Source organism: Balaenoptera acutorostrata, chromosome 14 (genome assembly GCF_949987535.1).
Source record: "Balaenoptera acutorostrata chromosome 14, mBalAcu1.1, whole genome shotgun sequence".
NCBI lineage: Eukaryota > Metazoa > Chordata > Mammalia > Artiodactyla > Balaenopteridae > Balaenoptera > Balaenoptera acutorostrata.
In genome coordinates, this window is record NC_080077.1 from 84,742,159 (window position 1) to 84,759,194 (window position 17,036).

General features: G+C 44.3%; 1 protein-coding gene across 4 annotated transcripts in view; it reads right to left on the bottom strand.

Annotated features, from left to right (window-relative positions):
- Positions 1-16,466, bottom strand: part of RIMS1 (regulating synaptic membrane exocytosis 1) — a 465,974-nt gene extending 449,508 nt beyond the window's left edge. Inside the window, exon 1 of one of the 4 annotated variants that reach the window (XM_057527863.1) lies at positions 15,935-16,394. In XM_057527863.1, the coding sequence (XP_057383846.1) occupies positions 15,935-16,098 (164 nt within the window). In that variant the 5' untranslated portion in view covers positions 16,099-16,394. Of the gene's footprint in view, positions 1-15,934 lie in introns of all 4 variants that reach the window. The other 3 variants (XM_057527876.1, XM_057527875.1, XM_057527874.1) reach the window with 3 other exon arrangements.
- Positions 16,467-17,036: the final 570 nt, after the last annotated feature.

The window sequence follows — 17,036 nt, forward strand, 5'->3', positions numbered from 1 at the left end:
TGGCCAATGAATCATGTGGACTTGGATCATGTCCATCTTTAGTCCAATTCGCATGGCCAGGGTGGGAGCATATGGATATAGGGCTGCTTCTTCCAGAACGGCCACTGGGGCAAAACTCACAGAAAGCGTTGTGGTTACAAAAAGTAAGCAACTCACGTCTAGATCATGCGAATTCTCTAAATGAGATAAAATTAACTTCCTTGAAGAAGACTTTACAGAAAGAACACTTTCGTTTTCGGGTGTGTGGGTGTGAGATTTATACGTACAGGTGCATGGGTGAGATGGGGGTATTCACAGATCTGTATGTGGGGTGCCACCCCCTCCCTATCTCCCTGATTCTTTCTTTGGGTCATTGACCAACAGTCTAGCTGAAGCCAAACCTCCAAATGAGGGACAACCAAGGAAAGCTCTTCTCACAATGAACAAAAACCACGTGGCTTTTCTAAGTGAAAAAACAAGACAAGATTTCAATCTGTATGCCATTTAAATGCATGGTAGGAAAAGCTATTTGGAATCATAAATAAACTACTGCATATTGAAAACATTGTCTCTTTCAGAGATGTATTAAAAATTAAAAATAAAATGATCACGGTTAAGAAGTATTGATGCAACTTAAATATAATTGCAACAAACACCATGGCAAATGGAATCTTTAAATAAAGTATTTCTTGATCCCTGTAAATGACCTACTTATTTTGATTAATATGAAATATAACCAAATTCAAAATCAACAAAGTAATTAGAGGTTGCCTTGGAGTTTTCCATAATAGGATGTAATCTTACAGAGCAGGTAAATCAAACCAAACTTGAAAAAAATGAATTGTTTGAATTTGATGGTAGCTAAAAATCAAACTGTGGGGAGGTAGTGTGACAGTGGAAAAAATACTGGACCAGCAGAAAGAAAATCCCAAGTCTTACACTTAGCTCTCTCACTAATTAATAATGAAAAGCTGAAAAGATGTCTGGGCTTCAGTTTTCTCTTCTTAAAAGTGGAGTTGGAATAACTCTTCAGTGGCTAAAATGTGTTATCTTGATTGCAACTCTCATCAGTTGATGGCTTGGAGTGCCCCATCCAGAAAGGTTCTGAGGCATCCACCATTTATCAGCGATGCTGTTCCATCTTCAGGAAGTTGCCTGTGCATTCTGAGTATTTGCCAGCCCTGGACCAGGCAGCCTCCAAGCTCCCACCCATCCCCATCTCAACTCGGTCTAGCTGTCTTGTGTCAAAGATCAGTGCTCCCAGGGAGATCAGCTCAGTGTTTTGTGACCACCTAGAGGCGTGGGATAGGGAGGGTGGGAGGGAGATGCAAGAGAGAGAAAATATGGGTATATATGTATACCTATAGCTGATTCACTTAGTTATACAGCAGAAACTACACAACATTGTAATGCAATTATACTCCAATAAAGATGTTAAAAAAGAGACCAGTGCTTCTGTGTCCTAGGCCTTCAGACTGTGCAGCTCAGTTCAGCCAGCACTTGCTGAGGTCCCACTGTGTAAGAGCCACAGGTTAGGCAATGGGAATACAAAGATGAGTAAAAGAAGACACCTGCTTTCAAAGAGTTTAAGTCTGGAAGAAGATGGGTAAAGATGCGGTACATATATACAATGAAATACTACTTAGCCATAAAAAAAGAATGAAATCATGCCATTTGCAGCAACACGGATGGACCTAGAGATCATCATACTGAGTGAAGTACGTCAGAAAGAGAAAGACAAATACCATATGATAATCACTTACAGATGGAATCTAAAAAAAGGATACAAATGAACTTATATACAAAACAGAAAGAGACCCACAGACATAGAAAACAAACTTATGGTTACCAAAGGGGAAGAGGGGGAGTGAGGGATAAATTAGGAGTTTGGGATTAACATATACACACTACTCTATATAAAATAGATAAACAACAAGGACTGTATAGCACAGGGAACTCTAATCAATATTTTGTAATAACCTATAAGGGAAAAGAATCTGAAAAAGAATAGATATGGATGTATAACTGAATCACTTTGCTGTACACCTGAAGCTAACACAACATTGTAAATCAGCTAAACTTCAATCTTAAAAAAAGTTTAAAAGATGACTTAACCAGGGAGCATTTTTTAATTAAAAATATAGTCAGTATAATACTTTACCGTCATAAGCATCTAATCTAATTCTGAACATCAAATCAGAGAACCCATATTATGCTTTACACTCTTACTGAAGTTAATGATGTTTTAATTCAAAGGAAAAGTTTCCATTAAGCTTGTCTGTCTAGAGGATTAATTTTTAAAATATATTGTTTACATCCTCCAACATTGACATTCAAGCACTTTCAGAATGCTGTCCTTCCAAAAGCCATGAATGATAAATTAAGAGTACAACACATCATCTGAAAATCCTATTTCAATTTCACCTTTTAATATCTAACAACCAGAATGTTCTCCTCATAAATTCTGACCAACCTGCTTCTCTCAATAGCCAAAACTCTCAGCTCCTTTTTTGCTTTCAGAATCTGCTGATAGAATTCTCCTGGTTAGAATAAACTTCCCACTCCAGCCACCTACTCATACCCTGTGAATCCATCCAGCAGCCTCAGCTGACTCCTCTGTTCCACATCCTCTGGATGGATGCATTCATTCACACACACTGTTTAGAAAATCCAGGCGCCTATCACATGGCAAGCACTGTGCTCATATGACAGATACAAATGAGAATGACCCTGCTTTCAGGAGCTGATGCCGAGGTGACAGTGTCAGGGGAGCAAGGTTACAGAAACGATGTGCACAGAGGACAAACATAAAAATTAATCTGGAAAGTCCGGGAAGATGTGCCAGATGAGGGGGCATGAGCTAACTTGAAAGGCTACGCAAACATGAGGTAGATGAAGAAAAAGGGAATTCCTGACAGAGAGAAAAGCACAAGTGGAGCCACCAAGCTCTGAGGCAGCGATGGCGCCTTGGGAACGAGGCTCTAAGGCGCTGGCAGGAGGCTATGGGTGGACCCTTGAGAGGAGATGCAGGTTGCAGATTAGGAGGTTTAAACTCTACTCTGAAAGCAAAAGGGTTTTCCTGATGGGACGTGATCAGATGGATTTTAGACAGGTTGCCCTGACAGCCGTGTGGGGACCGGAGGAGGTCTGGCTGGTGTCAGGGAAAGGAATTAGGAGGTTACTGCAGGCATCCAGGGGAGCAGGGATGAGAGTCTGCATTCAAGTAAAGGCAATGGAATTGGAAGAGAAAGGAGAAATTCGAAGAAGATGGAATCTGAAGAACTTGACAACAGAATGAATGAGCAGTTGCAACGGTGATCTACCCACAAAGACAGGGATTATAGAAAAGCATCAAGTTTAAGCAGAAAGTCAAGAAATGGATGATGGGTAACACTCAGCTTGAAGCACCTATGGGACATCCAGGTGGAGACATTTAGCAGGTGGTCAGGTACACAAATCCAGAACTTAGTAGAGAATTCCAATGTAGTAACACAGACTTGGGATCATAAACACATAAGTGTGACTGAGTCCATGACCAGAAACCGCATAGAAAAAGGCAAATCAGAAGGAAATGGAATTATAGAAAGAAGGGCAAGAAGAGCTCTCTCTCTCTCTATATATATATATATACATATATATACATTCTTTTTTGTATTCTTTTCCATTATGGTTTATCACAGGATATTGAAAATAGTACCCTTTGCTGTACAGTAGTACCTTGTTGTTTATCCATTTGGACTGTGCTTTTTTTAATTGCACGTGGGACTCCAGGAATCTTCCACCTTGCTATCTTTATAGAAGGCAGGACTAGAAAGCCATCTGACTGATTTCCAATCATAGTTCTACTCAACAGTGACTATTACAGCTCAGGCCTTTGAAGCTCCAAATACCATGAAATCCCTTTCTAATACCTGTGTCTGGGACAATACTCAGACAATACTATCTTTTTCAGACTGGTATCAAGTTTTTACTCCAGGCTGCTATACATTAGGTCACTATATTTGGCCTAGACAGCCATAAATTGAAATATTCAGCCTAATTTTAAGAAGATTTATGGTATTTTATTTTTCCAAATTACATTTTATTACAATTGTTATGATGATCCTGAAGAATATCAAAGTAGAATCTCTTTATAATTTTTACTCTTACCAAAAATGTAATATCTAAAATATATCAGCCAGCTCATATTGATATCCCTTTATTTCAGACACCAGAGTGTAAAATGTATCATTTTCTTCTCCAGAAAAAAAAAAAGGTTAGGAAAGAAGACTTAAGCTCCAATATATTACAAGACAGAGATAGCTAAGGCAGATAAATCTGCTAAGCTGTGTGAAAAAAAAAAAGGAAAGCCACTGGGTTACTTTACTTCTGTTTTCATCTCTTTCTACTACGACACTAATCTTTCTGACCTGGATAGAACTTCTGAATGTAGATATATATATACTACCCTATATTTAAAGAAAACTGATACATTGATTTATGCATTCCTTAGATATTACAAACATCATCTGCCTAATTTTTCTAAAATGTGAACCCTCTAAATCAAAAACGGAACAACTAGCCACCTAAACAAAGAGCTTCTCCTTGCATGTTAAGAGCTATGTTTAAACTACAAGAATGATAATGTGTCATGTGACACTTGTGCACTGATCACTTACAACTTTAAAATAACTCAATGCTCTTCAGACTATACTACAAAGCTACATAATCAAGACAGGATGGTACTGGCACAAAAACAGAAATATAGATCAATGAAACAGTATAGAAAGCCCAGAGATAAACCCACGCACATATGGTCACCTTATCTTTGTTAAAGGAGGCAAGAATATACAATGGAGAAATGACACCCTCTTCAAGAAGTGGTGCTGGGAAAACTGGACAGCTACATGTAAAGAATGAAATTAGAGCACTCCCTAACACCAAACACAAAAATAAACTCAAAATGGATTAAAGACCTAAATGTAAGACCAGACACTATCAAACTCTTAGAGGAAAACATAGGCAGAATACTCTATGACATAAATCACAGCAAGATCCTTTTTGACCCACCTCCTAGAGAAATGGAAATAAAAACAAAATAAACAAATGGGACCAAATGAAACTTAAAAGCTTTTGCACAGCAAAGGAAACCATAAACAAGAGGAAAAGACAACCCTCAGAATGGGAGAAAATATTTGCAAATGAAGCAACTGACAAAGGATTAATCTCCAAAATTTACAAGCAGCTCATGCAGCTCAATATCAAAAAAGCAAACAACCCAATCCAAAAATGGGCAGAAGACCTAAATAGACATTTCTCCAAGGAAGATATACAGATTGCCAACAAACACATGAAAGGATGCTCAACATCACTAATCATTAGAGAAATGCAAATTAAAACTACAATGAAGAATCATCTCACACCAATCAGAATGGCCATCATCAAAAAATCTACAAAACAATAAATGCTGGAGAGGGTGTGGAGAAAAGGGAACCCTCTTGCACTGTTAGTGGGAATGTAAATTGATACAGCCTCTATGGAGAACAGTATGGAGATTCCTTAAAAAACTAAAAATAGAACTACCATACGACCCAGCAATCCCACTACTGGGCATATACCCTGAGAAAACCATAATTCAAAAAGAGTCGGGCTTCCCTGGTGGCGCAGTGGTTGGGAGTCTGCCTGCCAGTGCAGGGGGCGCGGGTTCGAGCCCTGGTCTGGGAAGATCCCACATGCCACGGAGCGACTGGGCCTGTGAGCCACAGTTGCTGAGCCTGCGCGTCTGGAGCCTGTGCTCCGCAGCAAGGGAGGCCGCGACGGTGGGAGGCCCGCGCACCGCGATGAAGAGTGGCCCCCGCTTGCCGCAACTGGAGAAGGCCCTCGCACAGAAACGAAGACCCAACACAGCCAAAAATAAATAAATAAATAAATAAAATTAAAAAAAAAAAAAAAAAAAAGAGTCATGTGCCACAATGTTCATTGCAGCTCTATTCACAATAGCCAGGACATGGAAGCAACCTAAGTGTCCATCGACAGATGAATGGATAAAGAAGATGTGGCACATATATACAATGGAATATTACTCAGCCACAAAAAGAAACGAAACTGAGTTATTTGTAGTGAGGTGGGTGGACCTAGAGTCTGTCATACAGAGTGAAGTGAGTCAGAAAGAGAAAAAGAAATACCACATGCTAACACATATATATGGAATCTAAAAAAAAAGGTTCTGAAGATCCTAGGGGCAGGACAGGAATAAAGATGCATGCAGACTTAGAGAATGGACTCGAGGACACGGGGAGGGCGAAGGGTAAGCTAGACAAAGTGAGAGAGTGGCATGGACATATATACACTACCAAATGTAAAATAGATAGCTAGTTTGAAGCAGCCACATAGCACAGGGAGATCAGCTCAGTGCTTTGTGACCACCTAGAGGGGTGGGATAGGGAGGGTGGGAGGGAGGCTCAAGAAGGAGGAGATATGGGGATATATGTATACGTATAGCTGATTCACTTTGTTATAAAGCAGAAACTAACACACCATTGTAAAGCAATTATACTCAAAAAAGATGTTAAAAAATAAATAAATAAAATAAAATAACTCGATATTCTTGAGATTAAGAAAACTGCTCACATATCGATCAAGAATGTTTTGCGTGGAGAAATGTAAGTTGGGAGCTAATCGAATAGACTGCATAAAGTCTAGCAAATACAGACAGAAAGCTCCATCAGTAACCACTACTACAGGAGTTCCCATTTGTGAATATGCAGACCATGCATGAGAGTCCATGAAAAGAAGCTAAGCTGTAAGACATTTACATGACAGTACAGACAGCTTAATTGGTTTTCAATTCACATCCCTTCTCTATGTAAATATAACAGCATCTCCCAGACAATGATCATCTGGCATAATGATGGGAAGTATAAAAATATATACTAAATAATATGTAAATCATTAGCAAGGTATTATCTTTTACACTACATAAATGTATCTGTTTGGTTCATTATGGTTCTTTAATATCTAATTAAGCACTTTACTTTCAAATTGCATGAAATTACTTTCTGTAATATTATCTTATTTTACTATCTAAACTTCAGAAGAATGATCAGAATATTGCATCCTAAAATCCAGTTAAATGTCTTCTCTAAACCACAGGCTGCTCCTTTGCAAGGCCCGAAGAAAAATCTTCACAGGGAGAGGCCTGCATGAGGTTGCATTCTTAGTTACTGTTATTTGAAAAGTGTTTTGAACTTTTAAGTTCAACTTTGTCATAAAAGGTAGCATTCCACTGAGAATCCATTAAAGATAACACCTGATTCTCAGCAAAAGCCTTTCCATTTATCAAAAGATGATTTTCAAGATTCTACACCTACAACTCGCTTGTGTCACTTATTGATAATTACTAATTGCTATATTTTATGACAGTTAATTGCTTAAACTTTCTGAAGTTTTAAATGAATAATTTGTTTCAGGGAAAGCAAAATTTATAAAGAGGGAGATAATTTAATCATCTGGATTGAAATTCAAAACTGAGAGAAAGGGGTACTAGCCACAGTTACAGCACAAGTGTGGCATCAACAGATACTGTCCTGGGCAAACCAACGTGTACAGCCACTTTCTTTTGAAACATTCTATTTTTTATTTCAATAAATGTACGAGAAGTTTTCACAAGTTAGCAACAGATGAAGGAATGTCTAAAGTCAATTCTGCAGAACTAAATAGACATTTCTCCAAAAAAGACGTACAGATGCCCAATAGGCACATGACAAGATGCTCGACATTGCTAATTATTAGAGCAATGTAAATCAAAACCACAATGAGGCATCACCTCATACCAGTCAGAATGGCATCATCAAAAAGTCTACAAACACTAAATCCTGGAGAGGGTGTGGAGAAAAGGGAACCCTCCTACACTGTAAGAACATAAACCGGTACAGCCACTATAGACAACAGTATGGAGGTTTCTCAAAAAACTAAAATACAGCCGCCATATGATCCAGCAATCCAACTCATGGGCATACATCCAGACAAAACACTAATTCAAAAAGATACTTGCACCCCAATGTTCATAGAAGCACTATTTACAATAGCCAAGACATGGAAACAACCTAAATGTCCATCGACAGAGGAATGGATAAAGAATATGTGGTGCATATATACATGGAATATTACTCAGTCATAAAAAAAGAATAAAATAATGCCATTTGCAGCAACATGGATGGACACAGAAATTGTCATACTGAGTGAAGTGAGTCAGAAGGAGAAAGACAAATATCATATGATATTACTTATATGTTGAATCTAAAATATGATATAAATGCACTTACTCACAAAACAGAAACAGACTCACAGACATAGAGAACAGACTTTGGGTTGCCAAGGGGGAGGTGGGTGGGGAAGGGATGGATTGGGAGGTTGGGATCAGTAGATGCAAACTATTATTTACAGGACGGATAGACAACAAGGTCCTACTGTATAGCACAGCGAACTATATTCAGTATCTTGTAATAAACCATAAGGGAAAATAATATGAAAAAGAATATATATATATATATATATAACTTAATCACTTTGTTGTACAACAGAAACTAACACAACATTATAAATCAACTGTACTTCAATAAAATAAATTTTAAAAAAGTAAGGTCAATTCTGCAGTATATTCCCCTTTCACCATCCACAGAACACTGACCTAGATCAAACTAAATGTACATAAACCTGAAGTAAAAGTGTAAGAATATACATACAGAAAGCCTGAGACATCCAGCACAGAATCTTAAAAAGTTCTTCAACACATACAATCTATTCAATCCAACCCATACCCAACAGTAAACTGATATGAAAGAGGAATTACTACTTGACAAGTATATGAACCCTTATTCAGCTAATTTAAAGTGAATAATTTATTAAATCCAGTGACACTAAAATCATCAGTCTGTTTCTCCCGATTTTTTTCTAGCAAAAGTTGAGGGAATGACCCTAAGCTAATTTCTCTGCTCACTTTTGAATTAAGGTTGCCTTTTAGCTATTTCAAACTCTATCACTTTGCCCACATTGCTTTGTGTGCTAAAGACATTTATGAGCTATTTAATGAGAAAGAAAGAAAAATGGAAGGAAGGTAAATATAACCTCAGGTCAAACCCTGGACTCATTTTACCTTTGACCTCTTCACCAAATTCTCACCCTGGTGGCTGAAGCCCTGGACACACTGCCCTGCTAGCACGATATGATGGATGGATTCTTCTACAAGAACCCATCTCCGCGGGACCTCTAGTAGCTGCAATCATCACAGGAAAAGATGCTCTGGGGATTCTTCTATAGTTTTACAAAGTAAAGTTAATAATGTCACCTTTCCTTGGTACAGAACTTTGAAGTTTAGGGTGCCTCTACCATCATGTTAAAGCCTCGTAGGTTAGAAGGGCAGACATTAACACTTTCACCTTACACAAGAAGAAACTGGGGTGCGGATGAGTTAACTTATTGATGTTTACACCTATAAGAAGTGTCCGTGTTAAGAGCAGAATCTAGTCTACTGTTCTATCTAACTATCTGATGCTCACCTCCCCTTCTGGTCACGGCAGTTTTAAAATGGTAGGAACTAAGCCAAGGTCGGGCTAAAGCAGAAGACTCTCTCTTTACTCTACCCAACAGCCCAATTCCTGACCCAACTCTCATACCTGACACAGTGGTCTTATTGTTGAATTGAATATCACATGATACTTTGTTAGAAATAGCCTACCGAACATACGAAATTCAGAACAATAGTAGAGAGAAGAGAGAACCTCATGGTTCAGGAGCGTGGTGGGAAGATGCGAAGGCATTCGAGAGCACTGCCAGCTAATGAGCCAGATCAGAGAGCCCAGGTGCACACGGGGTTAGCCAGTCACCTGTGGCCCGTTCCAGAGCCTGGAGACTGGAGTCTTCAGAAAAGGCTGGAAAATGCCACTAGCCATGTGACCTCTTTCTTGCTCCTTTAGTCTATTTTCTGGACTCCAGGATCAAATGTCATCAGGAAAGGGTTTGGAAGGCATTGAGCTAGTTCTGGGAATTTCACTAACAGAAACTAATAGAATAGTCACAAGGTAGACCTCTCAAGAGGTGAGCATGGGGCAGGGTGAAATATGTAACGTATCCAGCCAAACGCCCAAATGTTAAGCTCCTTCCCCAACGGAAGAGGGAAACAAACCATAATAGCCAAAGCTTGATGCACTTTTGAAAAGACTTATAGGAACACTAAAGGTTTGGAGTCCGTGTATGTGGGTTCTGGGTTCTATTACTTCAGTTGCCTCGTGCCTCAGGCCAACTTAGTTCAACTCTCAGGACCAGCTCTAAAATACCCAACTCCCATCACAGGACAAAATGTAGAAGTTGTTTAAAGATATAAAATAGTCCATAACGATAAATGAACTGCAGTTCAATGAACTTTACAATCCATGGTACAGCAAGCTCATCCATCTGCGTATTGCAGATGTAGGAAGATGGTAATATTATTGCAGGAATTGCTACTTTATATCTTTGCAGGAAGCTGGCTCTTGCTGTGCAGGTTAAATTCACACCACTCTCTCATCTGACCGGTTGGGCAAGTAACACTCCCAAGGTGCTGTGTTTCTATTCAAGTCTGCAGGGGCACCTAGAGCCCACATTGGTTTCCATATTCTACTCCAGACTTAGTAAACTATTTACCTCAGCAATGGTGCACCTCACTTCTGGTTAAGAAGGAACACACAGAGGTAAAAGAGAGTCAAGACAGGTTGGCAAAAATGTGAACTAAGTGTTATGTTTCTTACCCTCTATTCTCTTTGACAACGCCTTACTTCTTTCATTTTTTTTTTTTTCTTTAGGCTTCCCTTTTCTGCATTTTCTCCATGAGCATTTGGGCATGCACATTTACTAAGATAGGTTTTTGTTGAAAGCAGAAAACTGCAATGGTTCTGGGATAACCTTCCCTAAATGTAACCCTATCCATTAGGGGTGTGAAGGAGACTAGACATTTCCTCTCCCCGACTTTTCTACTTAACACAGCATCTGGGACCATGTAGACACCTGCTCATGCTTTAGCAGCTTTCTCAAATTACTCTTTGCTTTTTCTCTTTTCCCTTCTTACCCACCTCTGCCTCAGCAACATGAGAGAATATTTTGGGGTGTAAGACATGAAAATCTTTGCAAACCTCAATGAAAACATGATACCCGCATTCTGGGGACTCTGCCCTCACTCCACCCCAGCTGCCCTCAACTACCTTTCCTTCTTTTCCCAGTTGCTAATTGAGCCTTCTGGATACATTTTGGGTCACAATATTATAATTGGTTGGAGGTAGAAAAAAGAGAAAGAAAAGCTGAAGGTGCAAGGGTTCTACCCATCTACTTTGTCTCTCCTCTCACAAAGGAAGTAGGTATTACAGATGTTTGAAGAGCTAGTGGGCATTAGGTTCCCTGTTAAGAGAGAGGGAGAAGTCCAAAGTCAATATTCTTTATAAGTCAAATCACACAATGAATTGCAGGATTTGTAAAAAAAAAAAAAAAGAACCTCCTAGAATCCCAATTTAATTTTCTGGCCCACATTTATACAATTTAAGAGGCAGGACTAGAATTTGAACCCCGAATGCTCAGATCCAACATTAATGGACTTACCATTGTGCTTTTTATTATCTTCAAACTGGGGACAATGCCCTTGCCCTCAATCCACTGGGAAACTCTATTAAGAGTGTGGGTGGGGCTTCCCTGGTGGCGCAGTGGTTGAGAATCTGCCTGCTAATGCAGGGGACACGGGTTCGAGCCCTGGTCTGGGAAGATCCCACATGCCACGGAGCAGCTGGGCCCGTGAGCCACAACTACTGAGCCTGCGCGTCTGGAGCCTGTGCCCCGCAACGGGGGGGGGCCGCGATAGTGAGAGGCCCGCGCACCGCGATGAAGAGCGGTCCCTGCACCGCGATGAAGAGTGGCCCCCACTTGCCGTAACTAGAGAAAGCCCTCGCACGAACTGAAGACCCAACACAGCCAAAAATAAAGAAATAAATAAATAAAGTAGCTATAAAATTAAAAAAAAAAAAAAAAAAAAAAAAAAAAAAAAAGATGTAAAGCTTCAAAAAAAAAAAAAAAAAAGAGTGTGGGTGAAGCTCCAGGGTCTCCTATAATCAGCAGCTGATCTTCTGAATCAGCCTAACCTGCCAAACCCCTCCTCTGAAACTGAGGGACGAACAGACATTAATCTAAGGAAGAGGTAGATGAACTACAGGCTTCTTGTTGGTAAAAGGACAGTGCAGCATGTGGGACGATACTTGGACTTAGAATAAAAGGTCTGGGTTTGAATCCTGGTCAGGCCATATTACGTGAGTAGGTTCAAGGTATTCCAAGAACCCTCTAAGGGCTGGATGAGGATTTGCGGGTTATATGACCCTACTTACCTTATGCACAAGCTGTTTGTGAGAATCCAAATATACATATATTGAACTTGAACACAGTCAACTCTTTGGCATTTGGTTCAATAACCATTTAGAATAATGGCCAGCATGAGGTAAATGCTCAATAAATGTTGGTAGTTCTATTAAATATTCCCACACGGTTCTCAATTCCCAGCCGCTAGCCATCCTTTTCAGTCTCTGCTTCTATATTTTTTCTCTTGTCTAGCTACTCTGTAATTCCTTTCTCTGTGAAGCTTTTATAAAAATGGAATAAGATTTTAGATATAATGAGATCTTCTCTGATTTAGGTCCCAGATAACGCAGTTTTCAACCCATGTAATATACTGCCTTTTGGTGTCTAGTGACGGTTACTTGAAGGAGTATTCATTGAGGAAGCTGGGTTTCAAAAGACTTCTAGAACACACACTCACACCCATACCTACACACATCTACACACATCTACACACACACCCCAAAACCCTACTAAGATTAAGAAAGACCTTCTTTCTGCAGGGAATTAAATCAACCATTCGAAATTATTTTCAGGAGTCAAGTAATTTTTGTTAGATGGCAATGGTGTTTGAAATCAGTGCACTTTGCCAACAAAATGAATTATTTTTATGACAAAGTACTTATAATTTCAAAGAAAAAATTTTCCTGAAATCTTGAGGTGAAAGTAGCTTCATTATCCTTTTCCATTTATATGTATTTAAAGACATTATCAAGGCCAAATTCAAGTAGTAATATACAACCAAGGCTGATGAAACTGTACAAATATATTTTAATTGATATTTTATACTGTTTCTTTGGTGTATTCGCCCATCAGTTTTCTCTCTCCTCTCTCCTAGTGCCTGTTTTTACAAATTGTGAATGGAGAGCACACACGGGAAGTAGGGAGCTCAGGCGATGGCTCTACAGTAATGACCAAGGGGAAGTTTAAGTCTAAATGCTGAGTTACCAGGACTTTAGCTTCGCAGGGCCTGTTGTGGGACTAAATTCTCAGATATGTGATATAACGACCGTGCGCTACTGCCAAAACTCATCTCCAATTTAACGACTATTTCAAAGGCTTGTGAAAAGCCTCCTGTGTTCCGTCTACCTTTCTGCAAAGTTTAGAAAGGGCCACCATCCATGATTCTGTGTCATTAAGCTCCCATATAGGTGTGTCATCTGAATAACCCCTACAGTCCTCAGTTTTTAAGACATAAACCGCCCTCTAGAAAAAAGTACATCTCTGTTGCACTAATTTGCGGAGAACATGACAGACTTCCATGGCAGCAAACTGGGATTCCAGAACATCCCCAGTCTGCCACCGCACAGAAGGCCAAGACATTAGCAGCGGAGGCTGATTGATAAAGTTAGTGCCGAGGCCTGGGATTGCAGAGGCTGTGGTGTGACAGCACCACACACTGCAATCTTTAGAGAATCCTTGCAAGAAAGGAACACCACGTGCGTGCCAGGGACAGCAGTCAGGGCACAGCAGTGGGAAAGATGCTTTTGACGTGAACAGTTGGACGGTGTCCTTCATTTTTATTTGTCCATAGAAGCCTGTAGGATCTGATCCCTCCTAGAACTCCCCCTTCCCCACTTAGAGCCCCTCTCTCCACCAGCCCTGAAAGACCCAGTGAAGAGGAGCGATGCCCACTGGCTTGCCCTGCGCCTTCCCTTCCCGGTCGGACCTGTCAGGCAGCAGCCCATGTTTTCCATCGCCTGCTGGAGGTCTCTGTGCACCTGCTGTCTGCAGTGAACACCGAAAGGGACGGGAGCAAAACGGTGCATGCTGACCAGCAGAAGACGTGTCCGGGACAGGTGGCGGGGGGCTGTGACGGGTGAGGACAAGACGGACTGACAACCAGACAGACAGACAGCAGCACCAGCAGACACCATGCATTACTTCCAGTCTCAGAGGAGGGGAAAGCCTGCAGCGCCAGGGACCTTCCGCCAGGGACAGGCAGCAGATTCACGAGGTTCTGCTTCCTGCACGCCTGCAGGCTTCAAGCCCCTGTTTTTTGGATAAGAAGGAGCAGGGAATCCAGAAACCTGCTGCTCTTCAGAGAAGCAGGCCAGCTCCGGCCTTCCGAGTTAATGGGCCCTCTCTCTCTGAGTCTACGATAAAAGGGCAGGGATGACTGGATCTCTCCTCTTGTGCTGTGACCAGCCCTCGCTGCTCTCCCTCAACGCCCCCTCTCCCATCTGGGCGGCAGCTGCGCTAGCGGAGACCCGGCAGGCTGGGGATGCAGGCCCTCCGGTTCTCCGCTGCCAGCCTCTGCTGCTTCTCTCCTGTGACAGCACCTCCTCTTCAGGAGGCCATCCCGGGGGGCGGGGGAGAGGCGGGAGGGCGTGCGCTGGGCCCGGGTTGGGGTACGGGGGTGCCGCCCCTTTGCCGCCCCTCCTTTGCTCTCCGCTGTAACTCCACATGCAACAGGCTCCCTCCGGCTCTTCACTCCAACCTTCCGCCCCAGATACACCTCCTGGCCTTAACGCGGGGAGCCAGGGAACTAGTCCCCATCAGGGCCTCTAGATTTCCTCACTGCCAAGTTGAAAACTTTCCCCAATACAGGAGGACCTCTCGGGGAAGGCGGGGTTCACGTCCCCTCCAGCTCCACTGCACGGGGATGGCAAGGAGGCGCGGGAGGCCAGCACCTTGGGAGCAGTTTCGCCCGAGACTAAGGCAGGTGGCAGGGCAGTGTCACACGCGCCTGCCTCGCCAGCCACCAGCCCCGTCCCCTCCCCAGACCCCGGAAAACGGGGCGCTGGACGGAGATCCCCTGAAGGGTTGATGGGCTTTAAAGAAGGGGGGATGTGTGCAAATAATCAGTCCCCTTATGGTACGGCTTGCACCAGGAAACGAGAAGGCCCTGGAACTCCCTTGGAAACCAGTAAAGAGGAACCTCTATTTTATTCAGGCCAGAGTCCCCATCAGCTTCTCCCATTATTAAAAACTTTGCATTGCCAATGGCATCGTATACGGGGAGGAAAATCTGTCTTCACACAGGTATTCCGTGTAGAAGACCCCGAAGCAAAGGTTAGAGAGACGCTGAAGAAGCAGGTTACCAAAGATGGCAACTGCCCAAAAAAAAAGACCCAACCCCGAGCTGTGAGATGAATGAGTAGCAAAATGAACACTCAAAATAAGCATTTTTCTTACACCAATACTGACACCCTTGGCTGGGGCAATCCCAACCAGCTCGACAACTCCAAGGAAAGAAGAGCTTTTCCCAGCGGCTCTTCGCCCACCTGCCCTTCCTGCCGCTCAGCCCCTGCCCCTCACCTGCTCCCGGCCCAGGGCCCTGCCTTCCACTCGGGCGGAATCGGCTCTTTGCAGCCTTGCACATCCCACCCCGGCTGGCGCCGTCCCCCCAGTCCTCCCGGCACCGCGGTCCCCAGCCGCCCTCTCCGGGCTCCTCGGCTCAGGGCTCAGCGCAGCCCCGCCCGCCAGCTGTCCTCCCAGCCTCCTCCCCGCCCCGGCCCCGCGCCCCCCGGCCCCCGGCCCGCCTCTACGCCACACTCGGCCGCTAGGAGCGGCTGGCGGCGGGGAGCGGCCCGGTGGAGGCGCGCATGGCGCGGCCGCGCTGGCTTACTTGAGCATGGCCTCTTCCTTCTCCTCCTCCTCCTTCTGCCGGTCCATCACTGCCATGATGATGTTCCTCTCCTCCTCGGTCAGGTGGCTCAGGTCGGGCAGCTCGGGCATCGGGGGAGGCACGGTGGGCGGGCGGGGACCGCGGGGCCCCACGGCCGAGGACATCTTCGCGGCCTGCCCGCCCCTCGGCTGGCCTGGGCTCGGCGCGGGCGCGCCTTCCGACGCACGCCCGGCGGCTGCGCCCCTGCTCGGCTCACCGCGGAGCCCTCGCGGCGGCGGCGGCGGCGGGGCAGGCGAGCGCGCGAGCCCGGGCTGTCATGGTCCTCCGCCTCCACCCAGCCCCGGATGCTGCCTTTGTTTTGGTGGCCCTGGCGAGGCGCGGGCGCCCGGGCGCTTCCCGCAGCCCAGCCTCCCGGGCGGGGGCGGGGGCGGGGGCGGGGGCTCGGGCGCGCGGGGGGCTCGGAGGCTCGGGCTCGGCCGCCTCCGTGCGCGGTGCGGGAGGAGAGTTTGGGTGTCGCTTAGGCGGAGTCTCGCGGCTCGGCTCCGGTGATGCTGCCGCGCTCGCAGACACGGCCGCCAGCCCAGCCGCTCGGCCCGGAGCCGCTCCGCCCACGGCGCCCACCCGCCCACTCCCGGTCCCAGCCCCGCGCCCCGCCGCCCCCGCGCGCTCCAGCCCAGGTACCCTCCCCCGTGACTCATCCTGCCTCGCCGGGTCCCCCGTCTCTGTCAGCCTCGCCAGCCCTAGTTTCCCACGGGTGGCATTAATCATCATCATCCTCGCTCCATCTTCGTCGTGGAGCATTCGTATTATCGGAGCAGCCCCGATGTTCTGCACAGGACGGAACACCCTCTGCGTGCATTTTCCCCCTTCCACCGTCTCCGTCTCATTTAGTGGTCAAGTGTTCATAGCCACAGCTATGTGGCTTTTAAGATCATTTTGATACACACACCCCCCCCAACAGCCTGGGTTTTCTGGGTCCATTGTACACAGTCTTTCTTGACCCGTCCTCAGTAAGACTGCTCTGCAACGTACCTGAATCGCCCCTCCAGAGACCCCACAGCACGGCAAATCTTTAATTTGTCATTTGGGGCTCTTGGTCGCC